This window comes from Panthera pardus, unplaced genomic scaffold, assembly GCF_024362965.1.
Source record: "Panthera pardus isolate Hobbes unplaced genomic scaffold, ASM2436296v1 HiC_scaffold_2, whole genome shotgun sequence".
In the NCBI taxonomy this organism is placed as follows: domain Eukaryota; kingdom Metazoa; phylum Chordata; class Mammalia; order Carnivora; family Felidae; genus Panthera; species Panthera pardus.
In genome coordinates this window covers 25928470-25943968 of record NW_026526765.1, presented here as the reverse complement: position 1 = coordinate 25943968, position 15499 = coordinate 25928470, and the positions used below count along the sequence as shown (strand labels likewise).

The 15499-nt window shown below is 36.3% G+C and overlaps 1 protein-coding gene across 4 annotated transcripts in view; it reads left to right on the top strand.

Moving 5' to 3' along the window:
- The window catches only part of ZFR (zinc finger RNA binding protein), an 83787-nt gene that overhangs the window by 5766 nt on the left and 62522 nt on the right, over positions 1-15499 (top strand). For 3 of the 4 annotated variants that reach the window (XM_019450703.2, XM_019450698.2, XM_019450702.2), the window contains exons 3-4: positions 12821-12844; positions 14310-14592. In XM_019450703.2, the coding sequence (XP_019306248.1) occupies positions 12821-12844; positions 14310-14592 (307 nt within the window). The remainder of the gene's footprint in view (positions 1-12820; positions 12845-14309; positions 14593-15499) is intronic. The other variant, XM_019450699.2, reaches the window with a different exon arrangement.

Sequence of the window (15499 nt, the reverse complement as noted above, 5' to 3'; positions counted from 1 at the left end):
CTCTATCCCATCAGTCATTTGGCCAAATCACTTCATCTTTCTGAGACTGTTCCCTCACCTGACTTACCTTGAGGTGAAGATTAAATATAAAAACTTTCTACACTGGTCCTGATTTTCAGTAGGCATTTTACCAATGTTAGTTTTCTATGAAGTATAGATATTTGAATAATACTATAAGGGTTTTAAAGGAATTCATTAGTTGATATCTTTCATATATTTAATGTATAGAGTTTCATAATCTCAAGGTAAAATGTTTTAAAAGTAGGTAATTGAGTATCAATTGATGGGCCTCAATTTGTGTCATTTTGTTTTTTTTATTTTACTTATTTTTAAATGTTTAAGAGCGAGGACACTTGAGGGGAGGGGAGGGACAGAGAGAGAGAGTGCGCGCGCAAGGGAGAGAATCCCAGGCAAGTTCTGTGCTGTCAGTGGGAGTCTCTCCAAATGTGAGATCACGACCTGAGCCAAAATCAAGAGTCAGATGCTCAACCTACTGAACCACCCAGGTGCTTCCCACTCCCCCACTCCCCTGCCACCGTGTCATTTTAATGGGGAAGGAAGGAGATTTTTTTTAAGTTTATTTATTTTGAGAGAGAATGAGCAGGGGAGGGGCAGAGAGAGAGAGAGAAAGATCCCAAGCAGGCTCCATGCTAAGACTGACCAGGGGCACAATTTCATGACCAACCTTGAGATCATGACCTGAGCAGAAATCAAGAATCAGACACTTAACCAAGCCACCCAGGCACCCCGGAAATTTTTTATTTGCAAGCAACATGATTATTTTATTTGCAGCCAACAGACAAAAATAAGAGAAATAGTAAGTACTTAGCAAATTTTCTGAATCTATAATCAGGCAGGAATTGGTAACTTTCTGTTTCACCAATATTGTGTTAGATTATTAAATTTCAAAATAAATCTTTTTTTATATAGCCACAAAACCTATTAAGTAGAAATAGAACTAATGAGATCTACAAAACACTTAGGGAAAAAAATACATTAGGATATAAAGGCCATAAAAGAATACATAAATAAATGAGGATGGACTGGGTCCGTGGAGTGAAAAAATACCATCAAGTTATCAACTTTCTTCTATGTAATCTATATAATGCAATTCCAATAAAAATCAACAGTCTTGAGGGACGGGGGTTAACTTGATAAAGAGATTCTAATGTTGGTAATGAAGATAGTGTTTGTCCAAAAGTAGTCATAACAGTCTTGTAAGATATGACAAGGAAGGTCTTGTATTATCACATACCCAAACTTTATTAAACAGGAGAATGTCATATTAATCAGTTACAGGGATAGACAAATAGATAACTGGAATAAAATAGAGATCCCAGAGATAGAATTATGCTTATGAGCAGTTGGATTGTAATGTATAGCTGTTTAAATAGACATATTCGTTAAATCAGCCAAATTAGTTTTCAGAAGTACACCATCATGTTAATTAGAAGACAGGCCTTGGGCTTATAAGTGTGGTAATTGACAAAGTATGTTAGAATTACTTAGCTAAATGATTGAAGGTGTGCAGTGCACCCACTATGCTTGGCCATAAATTGTCCTTGGCACTTCTTCCTCAGAATTAGGGTCACTGTTCAGAGTATAGTATTTCTTAGTGCTGTGTGAAAGCTATGTGCAGTGCAGCTCTTTAATTCAGGCTTGTAGAGGACATACTAATAAAGATTACATTGGGCTTTAAAAAATATTTCCTATATAATATGTATATTAAAATACATTTTTAGGGAGTAACATGTAATATTTAATGAATATCTACAATATATATGTGCAGTCTCTGTACTCAAGGAGTTTATGCTTTTGTGGGATGTCCTGTGGGAGGGCAAATATACCTGCAAATAACCATGCCATGATAATGATCATACTTGAGTTTAAATGAAATACTAAAATGGGGAATTGGAGGATTCTCACTATGGAGTTTGAGATGCACTTCCATGGTCTTTCATTCTGAAAATTGAGGGAAGATCATTTTAGACAAAGGAAATGTGTTGAGCCAGGAAGGCAATGTATGATGCTTGATATGATTGAGAGTGGAATGACTTTGAAGTCAGACTACCTGAGGTGAATCCTGGTTCCCTGTACTACTTGCCGTGTGACCATGGGCAGTCTCTTGATATTTAAGCTTCATCTTTAAACTGGAGAAAATATTGTTCCTTTCTTCAGAGGATTGAGAGTTTTAGAAAGTTCTATGTTGAAGTACAACATATAGAAAAACTGCACAGTATAGCATGATGAACTGTCATATACTAAACTTTACCTGTGTAAACAGCATCCAGATTAAAAACAAAAACAACATTATCAGCATCCTGGGAGGCTTCTACATTCTCCATTGTGTTGTTTTGATAATTCAATGACATAGTATTTGCAAAATGCTGGGAACAGTCCCTGGCATATATTACATCCCCATCAGTGTTAGCTATTATATTCAGTAGACATTTGGAATGGAGCTTAAGAAAGGGATAAGGGTTGGTAGTGTAAATCTGGATATCATTCATATGGTAGTGATGCCCCGTTTAGTTGTTGAGCATGGGTGAAACCAGAGAAAGTACAATGGCTGGCGTACGTCATTTAGTAAAAAATTTTGAACGGGGGCGCCTGGGTGGCGCAGTCGGTTGAGCGTCCGACTTCAGCCAGGTCACGATCTCGCGGTCCGTGAGTTCGAGCCCCGCGTCGGGCTCTGGGCTGATGGCTCGGAGCCTGGAGCCTGTTTCCGATTCTGTGTCTCCCTCTCTCACTGCCCCTCCCCCGTTCATGCTCTGTCACTCTCTGTCCCAAAAATAAATAAAAAAACGTTGAAAAAAAAAAAAAATTTAAAAAAAATAAAAAAAAAAATTTTGAACGAAAGAGAGAAAAATAGAAAAAATAAAGCCATGGTTACAAACTTGGGAAACATCTGTGTTTAAGGTAAGGCCAGAGAAAGAAATAAGTAGGGCATGCACAGAGTTCCTGGAGGGGGGAAGGCCTTCTCCCAGCTTCTCAGCCTCACTGCAAGGTGGATGGGGTAACTTCACTCCCTGTGTCCTGAGTCCTTGCTAGAAACCTGCATTTCTGTCCACACACCTTGGACCTTGGTCCTGGGGGCTCAAAAACAAAAACAAACTGAAAAACTTTTATGGTCTAATTTAGTATTCAAATAAGTTCTTGAGGGCCCTAGAGATCAAAGGGGCTTAAAGTATTGGGAAGATCAATTAAGTGAAAATAAAAATTTTAATATATTTTTTATTTCTGGGAAAATATATGCTGTATAAAATGCATTAACATTGATATGGTAATCAGTTTTAAATGGGAAAGAATGTTCTTAAAAAGATTTGAAGAAATCTAATACTTTTTTGATAGGAAACAACACAAAAACCTTTTAAACAATAATCATCGAGATGAGGGCGAAGTGCTGTTATTTATGAAGATGGCTTTATAGCTTCTCTCACTCTCCCAGTCCTACACATCCCAAACCATTTTTTTTTTATTGTAAACAGAATACTCATCATAAAATGTAAATTCAGTCACACCACTCTTCTGCTTAAAATCTTCACTGGCTGTCTATTACTTTGAGAATATCTGGTTATCCTAGCTTTATTAAGGACTTCAGTATCTTATTGTACACATTTATAATTCCTTATCTACATTTATGAAATCAAAAAACTACTGAAAATACTCCTGGTAAGTTTGTAAAACACTTGACAATAAAAAATTGATCTGAAGTATCAGGAGCCTATTTTTAGTTTGTGTGTTTTTTGTTTTTAATGTTTGAGAGAGAGCGAGTAGGGAAGGGGCAGAGAAAGGGAGACAGAGAATCCCAAGCAGGCTTCACACTGTCAGCGCAGAGCCCCACATGGGGCTTGAACCCACGAACTGTGAGGAGATGACCTGAGCTGAAATCAGAGGAGTCAGTCACTTAACTGACTGAGCCATCAAGGCACCCTAGTTTTGTTTTGTTTTTCATTTTACTTACTGTGAATATTCATATCTTTAACTGAAGAAATGTTAATGTGTTTGTGAAGTAAGGAAGAATATTTTTTCTTGAGTTTGGAAAGTTACAAGGCACTTTGGTTTAATTACCTTATAGTATCCATCAGCTTTTATTGTACCTAATAGTTGGTGAATTTCTTTTTTGAGCAGTTCTATTTATAAACAGTTAAAAGGATTGACATTTCATGACTTGTTCCTTTTTAGAGGTCTTCAAAGAAAATCTGCTTAATTTTTAAAAGTGGAGTAAAATTCATTTTATCTTGCAATTACTGTATGGATCCATTGGGTCCTTTTTATAAGTCTTAAGATTTACCAGATGGGATTTTAGTGATTTTACTTTTCTATGTCTTGAAACATTTTGCTGTTTCATCATCCTAGGAATTATTTCCTCTTGTCACTTATTCCCAACTACACTAAGAAAGATTAATACGATAGAAAAATGGAGAAATGTTGGAATCACCTAGAAGGGTAGTACAATAGTGAAATAACTGGAGGACATTGATTGCATTGTCCTCATCTTTGCATCTTTGAAGAAATATGAAAGAAAGAGACACTACCATTAGAGTTGGCTTTTAGTTTTGTCCTTCAGCACAGTTGAGGATTCCAAGCTGTTCATACTTTGTGCATATTGGCAAAGAAAAGAAAATTAACAGGAAAATATTTGACAATTATTAGATAAATAGCATGAATGCCAAAAAACAGGATCACTGTAGACTAATGATAGTGACATTGATTGTAAAAGCAAAATCTCAGACTAAGAATCTTTAGATACAATATCCTAGATGACATTTTTTTTTAAGTCAGGAATCAGTGAGTGAAAAATCAAGTTTTTCTAAGGATTAAAAGGTAAGTATGGTAAGGGCACCTGCATGGCTCAGTCGGTTAAGTATATGACTCTTGATTTCCTCTCAGGTCATGATCTCATGGTTGGTGAGTTTGAGCCCCTCATTGGCCTCTGCACCGAGAGTGAAGAGCCTGCTTGGGTCTCTCTCTTTCTCTCTCTCTCTCTCTCTCTCTCTCTCTGTCTCTCTGCCCCTCCCCTGCTCTCTCTCCTCTCCTGTCTCTCTCTCAAAAAAAAAAGTAAATATGGTATTCTCATCTAATCAGTCAGTAGGAAGGACTTCTTACATAATATTCTGTGACAAGATCTTCAACATCTCAATTTGCTAGAAGTGTATGTGGCAGAATTCTTTCATCTTTTTGTAATGTTTATGCATCACAATTTACTGGATAGGATTCATCAGTGGACAGATACTGAAGGTACATATGTATTCAAAGATAATCGGAAGGAAGTTGATGATGTAGAAAGGAAAAGATTGATTAGATTGATCATTCCAGACTTAAAATTGAAAATGTTTGTATGGAGCAAAGAAGATGACTGTCTCTCAAAAAAAAAAAAAAAAAAAAAAAGGAGCCATCAAATGTTCTAAAAAACTTTTTAAGCATTGTATTTTGACAGTTCAGGTGCAGGAAGAAGAGCCAGAAGTAATAAATTAGAACTCATTGGAGATACATTTGAAATCTGGATTCCACATTTACGAGGTAGAAATGTTGTGGTTTGTGCATAAAAGTTGATGAGCAGTTAGGCTCAGGGAACGTGGTTTGTTTTAAAACCAAGAACATACGGAATAAAAATTTGGGTTTCTAATAGGTTTTTATTATCCCTTAATCTTCTGTAAATAATTTGTTAAATGACTTCAAAAATATAAAAAGTGCCAGGGGCACCTGGGTGGCTCAGTCAGTTAAGTGTCCAGGTCTTGGTTTCAGCTCAGGTTATGATCTCACAGTTTGTGAGTTCGAGCCCCATGTTGGGCTCGGTGCTGACAGCTTAGAGCCTGGAGCCTGCTTCACATTCTGTGTCTCCCTCTCTCTCTGTCCCTCTCCCGCTTGCACTCTCTCTCTCTCTCAAAAATAAATTAAAACATTAGAAAAAAAAGAAAAAGAAAAATCTCTCAGTGCTTTGGTAGATACATAAAATGCCATAATTTGACCTGGAAAATTTAGAGAAGTCCAACAATGTTGAGCATTAAATTTGGACTCATGAAAAGATCAAATTGTATTTTGAATGCCATGAAAAAGAAAAAAACATTTTGTCTATCAATCAATTTGACATTTTATCCAAAATTAAAAATAATGCACACAGAGTATGTTTTCCAGAGGAGAAAAAAAAAACACCTTTAATAATGTGAGTGACAGAAGCAGTCTGCATTTTCTTGATTGAGACTTTTTCTCATTCCTTTTACAACATCAGGTATTAAACATTGTTTCTGTTTTACAGTGGTTGCTCTAGAAATTTAATATGGATATTTCACACTGTCCAAAGTTAATCATTATCTTTACTCTCCTAAACAATGTAAGGACTTAAAATGCTTTATTTTTTTTTCTTTTTTGCCTTTTTTTTAAAAAACTTTCTATAATTTATTTTTTATAACTTACATCCAAGTTAGCACATGGTGCAACAATGATTTCAAGAGTAGATTCCTTAAGCCCCTTACCCATTTAGTCCATCCCCCTTCCCACAACCCCTCCAGCAACCTTCTGTTCTCCATATTTAAGAGTCTCTTCTGTTTTGTGCCCCTCCCTGTTTTTGTTATTTTTGCTTCCCTATAAAATGCTTTAATCTTAATCCTCTCCTGATTTTGTGCCATTATTATACAATATTTTAGATTTTTTTAACCCCACAACTAGTCATTGTTGAACAAAATTATATAGTCAGTGATTTTTTTTAAGTTATTTATTTATTTTGAGAGAGAGCGTGCACAAGTCGGGGAGGGGCAGAGGGGGGTGGAGGGCTTGAACCCATGATCCATGAGATCATGACCTTGAGCCAAAATCAAGAGTCAGAGGCTCAACCAACTGAGCCACCCAGGTGCCCCATATTAGTGATTATACTTGCTTTCATATTTACCATTTAAAAAAAATTTTTTTAATGTTTATTTTTGAGAGAGAGAGAGAGAGGGAGTGCGAGTAGGGGGAGGGGCAGAGAGAAAGGGAGACACAGAATCCGAAGCAGGCTCCAGGCTCTGAACTTTCAGCACAGAGCCCGATGAGGGGCTCGAACTCACAGAGAGATCATGACTTGAGCTGAAGTCGCAGCTTAACTAACTGAACAACCCAGGCACCTCTATCACTTTTTTTTTTTAAGTTTATATATTTTGAGAGAGAGAGAGAGAAGGAGAACACGAGCAGGGAGGGGTAGAGAGAGAGAATCCCAACCAGGCTCGGCACTGTCAGTATGGAGCCCAATGTGGGGTTTGAACTGAAGAATCATGAGATCATGACCTGAGCTGAAACCACAAGTTGGTTGCTTAACTGACCGAGCCACCCAGGCACCCTATATTTACCACTTTTTAAACATAAGTTTATTCATTCGGAGATCATTTTCATTTTTCCTAAAGGAAATCTTTAAAAATGTCCTTAAATATGGGTCTACTGGTAACATTTTGTGTGTGTGTTGTGTGTGTTTTTAATCTCATGTTTCTCATTATTGAGAAGTCACCACTTAGGCTCTGTAGGCAAATTGTTTTCCCTCAGTGCTTCTCTTTGTTGGGGCTTTTGAATCTCAGGATTGTTATTTTTTTATTAATTTTAGGAAATCTCAGACATTCATTTTAGGTGTGTTTCCTTTTTCTCCATTTGCAACTCTACTTAGATGTAACTTACCACTTTTTGTTCTTTCCTCCTGATTTTTTAACGTCTAATATTTTTCACCTCATTGTCTCTGTCCATTCTAAGTAATTTTGGAGACAATTTTAAGTTTAATTTTTTTTTTGTCAGCCATGTCTAATCAGTTATGTAATGCCTTTCTAAATTCCTGATTATAATTTTTATATATAGTGTATTTTGTTTCTGGAAGTTTTGTTCTTTTAAAAATTCATCTGGTTGTGTTTGATCAATTTCTTGGTCCTTGGTCTTAGTTTTGATAGTCTCTTTTACTTTTTTTAGTGTACTTATTTTATATTTTGTATCCAGTAATTCTAATACTTCTAGTCTTTTCAAATTTTTTTTTTTATTCTGCAAACTCTTTGCTCATAGTAACTTGTTTCTTTGTGGGTTTTGTTGTGTTTTTATTGAGAGCTCCTGTTTCTTGGAACATTGTAGCATTTAGAGAGGAAAATGTGTTTTGTGGCATCTGGAAGCACTATCAGCCCAGAGATACATTCAACGAACTTCTTAGCTTGGAGTGTTCCTAGTTAGAGAATGTGCATTCCAGAGCCCAAACTAGGGGAAGGCTGGCTTGTGATTAATTGTCAGGGGAGACTTCTTTCCCCTTTCCCCAGAGCCAAGGCTGAGATAGTAAAGTTTCTTTTACAATTTTCCCTTAAAAGGGGAAATGGGGGTCCCTGGGTGGCTTTGTTGGTTGGGTGTCCAACTCTTGATTTCTGCTGAGGTTGTGATCTCATGGTTTGTAGGAACCAGCCCCAAGAGCCCTGACGTGTGGCCTCTGTGGTGACAGGGCAGGGCCTGCTTGTTGGGTTTCTCTCTCTCCTTCTCTCTGTCCCTCCACCCACGTATGCCTCAAAATAAACATTTTTTAAAAATCTTTAAAAGAAGTGGGGGTAATGGATTTTTTCCTAATTCACCTTCTGTGCTGGTTCTCGTGGGAGTCCCAGAGTTCTAGGCCATTGCTTCCCAATGCCTTTCATGTCTGCTAACACAGAAAATGATGTTTGTTGAGCGGCACAGTAGGCAAAGTGGGAGATTTGGAGCCCTGGATAGGGTTATTGCAGCTGTAGGCAGCAGATATAGGGCTCTGACCATGTGCACTGCTCATTTTCCTGGAGAACTGTTTCCCTGTTACAGAATAGAAGGAAATGTTTTTGTTTAAAGGTATAATTTAAAGAGTGGGGAAATGAATGATGAATACCATTATAGACTCTAAGTTAATGCTCTATGATAAAATGGTGGTTCTTGAAGCGTACAGTTTTGGGACCCCTCAAGCAGTTACAAGTATTGAAGACCCCAAAGAGCTTTTGTTTATTTGGGTTATATTTACTGTCTTAGAATTTAAAAAAAAAATATTTATTGGGACACCTGGGTGGCTCAGTCGGTATATAGAGTATAGAGAGTATAGTATAGTATAGTATAGAGAGTAGCATGGCAGGCTCAATCTGAAGAGCATACGACTTTTGATTTCAGGGTTGTGAGTTTGAGTCCCATGTGGGGTGTAGAGATTACTTAAATAAATAAACTTAAAAAAAAAAAAAAGAGGTATAGAAATGTTTTCCCTGTTACCAGATGCCACTTATATGGACAAGTCATTGGTACACATAGTTGTTTTAATGTCATTAGTGACTATAACTTTAGTATAATAGCCAACTCATACTAATGGAACTTGCAAATGCTAAAAATGGGCTCAGGGTTGGGTATAGGTTAGGCCAGAAATGTAGAAATTAGGAGTATCTTAAATTTGTGGTGGGTGGTTCGTTGGTTATTCAAGTTGCCAGTTTGAGAATTCTATTCCAATACTTTCATGCTCCCCCCTAGAGTAATAATACTGTAATCAAAAATAAAATAGTATAGAAGGGCTTTTAATGAAAAAATTCCCTTATTTTCCTTCTCCCTTCTTCCCAGTTCCACTTTGTAGAGACCCTTACTTTTAGTGCATTCTGGTTTTATTTCTAACCTGCATATCATGAAATCATATGCTTCTCTGTATCTTAATTTATCAACTTTTTATGCATTATATTTTGACTTCCTACAGTCAGGAGTTAGTACATACTCTCTCATGCTTCTCATTTCTCCTTCCAAATTCATTGATATGCCTATTTCTCTTACTTCAACACTCCATTTCCATCAAAGGTAGTCAGTTTCTCAGTACTCTCTATTTTAAGAAAAGAATCTTGGAACTCTGGTGCTTTACTTTCCCTCTTTCCCCACCCCATCCCCCAACTTAGCTGTGGTTGTACTTGTGATTAACATTTATGTTATATTCTGTAATCGTAGTTTGTCTTCTGTAATTTAGGTTGATTCTGAAACTTTAATGCAAAAACTTTTATTCTTTTATGATTGTAAATAGTAGTACTTACTGTGGAGCCAAGTGGTGGTGGTGTACGATTATCATTTCTAATATGTTTGTTCCATTTTTACAACCCTGTGCCACTTAATAGAACAATCTTCCTAGGTTCAAGTTCAAATGGATGTTTGTTTTTTACATCCTACCGATTGCTTAACTGTGGTGTCTTTTACCAGGATCATGCCTTTCTTGAGCAATTTCATATTTGCTGAAGCCTTTCATTACCACCCCCCCCCCCCACCCCCCCATCTTTTTGGTGCCTTGATTGTATCTTAAGATTTTTCCAGGCTCCTGGTATACTGTCCTTTGTCCAATCCTGTTTTCCTGGACATTTCTCTCCTGGAGGCCTCTATACTGTTTTTACTTACAGTCTAAGCTCATTGCCTGTGTCGGTCTGCTGCACAGCTGCTGACCTGGCCTCTCCTCTCTCCTGGATTTGGATCCACTGTTTATAGGATCTCATTTTTTTTTTTCTTGGTTTATTTTTTATTGAAGTACATCCTCATGTTAGTTACTTCGGAGTGGGGTGGGTGGTGTATAGGTAGTAAACTCTTTCAGTTCTCGAATGTCAAAAAGAATAATTCTGTCTTGATGGTTTAGCTGGGTACAGAACTCTGTATTAATAATCATCTTTCCTTGAATTTTTAAGACAGTCTGCTGTCTTCTAGCCACTAGTGTTATCAGTAAAAGTCTGATTTTCATTTATTTGTATACAGCTGACTTATTTTTTTTCTTTCTGGAGACTTGAAAGATTTTTTTTTTTTTTTTAAACCTTGAAGTGTTGTAAAATGTTACATGTCTCTAGATGTAGTTCTTTCATTCAATTTTGCACTCTGTAGTCCCTTTAAATTTGAAAATCTATGCTTCCCTTCCAGAATGGGAAATACTATTTCTTAATTTCTTTCATTTGCTTTTTTCTTTTCTTTTCAGAATTCTTTCCAATTGGATATTGGACTTCCTAGATTATCTTCTCTTTTCTAGTTTTCATATTCTGATCTTGTCTGTATCCCTCAACTTTATCTTCTACCAGAGTGTAAAGTTTTTATTTTATGGATAAATCAGAGTTTTTTAAATTCTTGTTTGTTGCCTTGAGATATTCATTTTCTTTGGATCAATCCTGTTTCTTTTGCAGTTTATAGTAGGCTTTCTTCCAACTGTCTGGTGATTTTGGTTAGCTGTCTGTTGTGGTAAGGTCTCTGGTTGGTTTCACTTTCTGGTAAGGAAGGGGAGAAAGCTGGCCATTAACCTCCAGTTTAAGTCCAAGAATATAAAAAGTGCCATTACTCTTTAATATTAATAATTCCCTAAATATTTTATTTTTCAACCCCCAAGAGAAATACCTTTCCATTTTATGTCTGATTCTTCAAGTATTTCATAACCTTGCTTACACATATTTTTATATGTTTGTTTTGTGGTTAATTATTTAGTTTGTCCTGGTTTAAAACTAACTGAAGTTTATTAGACTTAATTTATTCACAAAGGATATTATCTAAATGGAAGCTTCTTCTGAATGAAAATGAAAGTCTTCTCATTTCACAAATAAATTTTTATTACAAGACTTGGGTTCTTAATTACTTGTCCAGTTTTATTTTAAAAAATTAATGACCATTAAGCCTTAAATTTTATGTAGGGATATAATTTAAGATCTTTTATTCTAACACTCCAAAGTAGGCACAATCCTTGGTTTAAAATATTTCGACCTAAGACTAATTTTGTTCAAACTAATTTGAACTTGAATTTTTAAAAATTTACTTACTTAGACTTAGCCAGTAGATATTTAATTGAATTGGTATGGTCCAGGCTGGTCATATACATCACATTAAAGGCAGTTTTTCTAAGGATATTTCAAGTTGAAAAAGAATTTCCCAGATGGGTTTAAGATAACCAGAGAATCTTTATTTTGAACAGCAGACAGCTGCCCTAGCCCTTAAACCCCTGGGAATTGGGACTAGATCATCGTTCATCATGATGCTTTTGGTAGAGGATATAGTTTCAGCCCAGATGATGGGTAGGTATCTGGCTAAGAGCATTTGGGTTAGGCAGCCCTAGGCATGTACTTTATGATAATTGCTAAAGGTATTGACATACTTTTTATATGGTTACTGGGAAGGGTGATTATAAGATTTATTGTTCAAGCCAAGACACATGGGTGTGAGAGAGTACTGTTAATAATTATGAGGGGACAGTGGGCTTAAACCAGAGCACATTGTCCTCCCTTTCTTAGTCACAGGGTCTTTTAAGGATCAGAGGCAGTATAAGTCAAATTGACTTAATGTTCCTATTCTATTCCCACTCTCTTTTTTGTCCTGTAGGACAAGTTTTGGGGATCAAGAAGTGTGAACAAATATTTTGATAAATAGCGTGGGGTGAATGGAAACTGTATAGGAGTCCAAGACTATCTAAATTTTTATATAAACAAACCCCTTTTATGCAGTGTAGTCTGAATGTGTGAAATTTTATCAGTAAATGTTAAATATAAGTTTCACAGAACTGGTGTATTTATATTTTAAATATAATTCCTTTTCTCAGTTCTAGGAATTTTGAAGAAGTATAATATGTTATTGGCATTTTTTTCTTAAGGCTGTGGAATTATCCATAGAAAATGTCAATCCCAAACCAATTTTCCACTATTTAAATTTCCCTTTTCCTGTCTTTCAGTTGTCATATATGTAGAAATTATTAGCTATTTTTAATATCAAAATGTGGAAAACCTCTTCCAAATATAAATTATAAGAGTTTCTTTGGACTTTGTTCTAAGTTTTTGTTTTTTTTTCTTTTTCATATTGGGCTGAAATCTGCCACCCTTCCATCCATTGGTTCTAGTTCTGTTCTCTGGAGCAGCATGGAGTAAGTCTCTTCTATTAGAAGGCAGCTCTCATATCTTCCCCAGTCATCTCTTCTAGACTGAATGTTCCCAGGTCCTCTACTTTTTATGTGAAATAATACCCATACTTATAAGTTTCATATTGATTCCCTTTGAATACATTATAATTATCAGTGTTTTCCCTAATATGGTTAAAATGTGATGGCCCCAAATTTTAATTGTATGCCATATTTGTATGGTATTGTGCACACCAGTGAAGAATATCCTGTACTATAACCCGTGAATCAGACACTCTGTTAGTGCAGCTTCAGCTTACGTCGGGTATTTTTTTTTCTTAGCTATTCTTAACTTGTTGGCTCATATTAAAACTTACGGTCATCTAAAACCTGTCAGCTAAAATAACTTGGGGCTTTCCTTTTTTTAGAAGGCATTTCTGCCTTGATAATAAAACTTAAGTGTAATTCTAAGTGTATTAGAATAACAAATACACTTTCATGTGCTAACATCTGTAAGCCTTGGTTTTATATGACATAGACTCTCAATTTAAAAATTAAACATTTTTCTGAGAACTTTAGCTGGAAATTTATTTGATCTACAGTTTTGAAAAATGTCTTTGCCTCTTTATGTTTTAAATGGTTATGATTGAAAAGCATCTGACTTAGGTCTTCTTTTGCAACATGTGCTACATTTTTAAGAGAAAAATAAATGTATGTAACGAAATGCTGCCTGTAACTTGGGTAATTTATCTAAAATCATAGATAGTCCATTGTAGGTTTTGTGCCCTAGAGCAAGATTTCTCAACCTCAGCACTATTGACATTCTTTGGATAATTCTTTGTTGTGGGTAGTTGTCCTGTTTATTGTAGGATAAGTAACAGCATCAATGGTCTCTACCCACTAGATGCCAGTAGCACACATCAATCACCACCACCTCCTCTGCAATTTGACCATCAGAAATTATCTCCAGACATAGCCAAATGTTCCTGGAGGGCACAATCTCCTCCAGTTGATAAGTACTGCCCTAGGGTATCAGAAGTATTTCTTATGTCAAATAAGTAATAGTTTCTCCTTTAAATGTTTTCTGTAATTGGAGTTAGAACTCAATATTTTTAACATGATTTCTTTGTAGAGTTTTTTTAACTATAGAACAAGAGTAAAGAACTTTACAAATATTTTTTAAAATTCCTAGTTTCATCAGTTTTTCTTTTCTTCCTAGTACTGCTTTTTATCCCAGTTTGTCATCCCTGCTTTGTGATATGGTCCATGATCTTAAGTGTAGTATGTGTGACTGTCCAATGTTTTAAAATTAAGGAATAAAAACTATACAACAGTAACAAATATGGTATTGACTAGGAGGTTTATTGAGTTCAAATACTTGGTGTTTTGTAGCCCGTGATTAAATTTCTTGAAAATGTGCTTTGTATTTTATTAAATGCTTAGATTTTACAACTAAATTGTATTATCTTTATTCTTCTACTCCACAATATAGCCAGCAGCCAGCTTCGGGTGTAGCCTACTCTCATCCAACTACAGTTGCTAGCTACACTGTCCATCAGGCTCCAGTAGCTGCTCACACAGTTACTGCTGCCTATGCACCAGCGGCCGCCACGGTTGCAGTTGCCAGGCCTGCTCCAGTAGCTGTTGCAGCTGCTGCAACAGCTGCTGCTTATGGAGGCTACCCCACTGCACATACAGCAACTGACTACGGTTATACCCAGAGACAACAAGAAGCACCACCACCACCACCCCCAGCTACTACACAGAACTACCAGGTAAGAAAACTACTGGTTCCAGTAGTCTTGACATACATGTTTCAATGGCCATAGTGTGTGATACAATGTCCAAGCCAGTGCTTTCAAACTTGGGTCTTTGGAAATCTACCTGTAATGATGAAGTGAGTGTGTGTTCATAGGTAATTTAGGGGCATCCTTGCAGTGAGTTTTATGTTAGTAATTCCTCTGAGTCCATTCAACTCCATTTTGTATCTGTGTCTGCTTTAATTAAAAATATTTTCCATTAATTACTGGTTAAATATTAACCAAGGTTTTCAGAAAAATGAAGACATAGTGAAGATGCTCCTTGTTTGTATTATGGCATTATTCATCCATTTGGAACACAAGCTGTGTCTCCTCTTTTGAGAACCATGAGCCTAAGCTATATAGGCCAAACAAGTTACATAGTGTTCTCTTGAAATTTAACAAGGACAGAAAACTGTTGCCTGTACATTCTTCCACTCAAGGTATTCTTTCTTGTTATGTAACAAATTGATGACTGCTCTTATTCATTTAGTTGCTTTTGGTTCAGTCTTTTGGGGACCCAAAGATCTAATTCCCTTTTATAGTAGTACTATGTTTGTTATGACACTAAATTACTACTTACTAAATTTGGTCCTCATGTTTTAGTAACCCATTTTCTGTTTGTTTGCTTTTAGGATCTGTATTTATTTATTAATTGATTGATTGATTGATTTAAATGTTTGTTTTGAGGGAGGGGGTGGGGGAGGGACAGAGAGAGAGAATCCCAAGCAGGGTCAGCACAGAGACTTACACAGGGCTCAGACTCATGCAAGATCATGTCCTGAGCCAAAATTGAGTTGAATGCTTAACTGACTAAGCCACCCCAGCTCCCCTAGGATCTGTTTTTAAACTCAGATCCTTCTGGACTTTGCCTGGTTTTCCT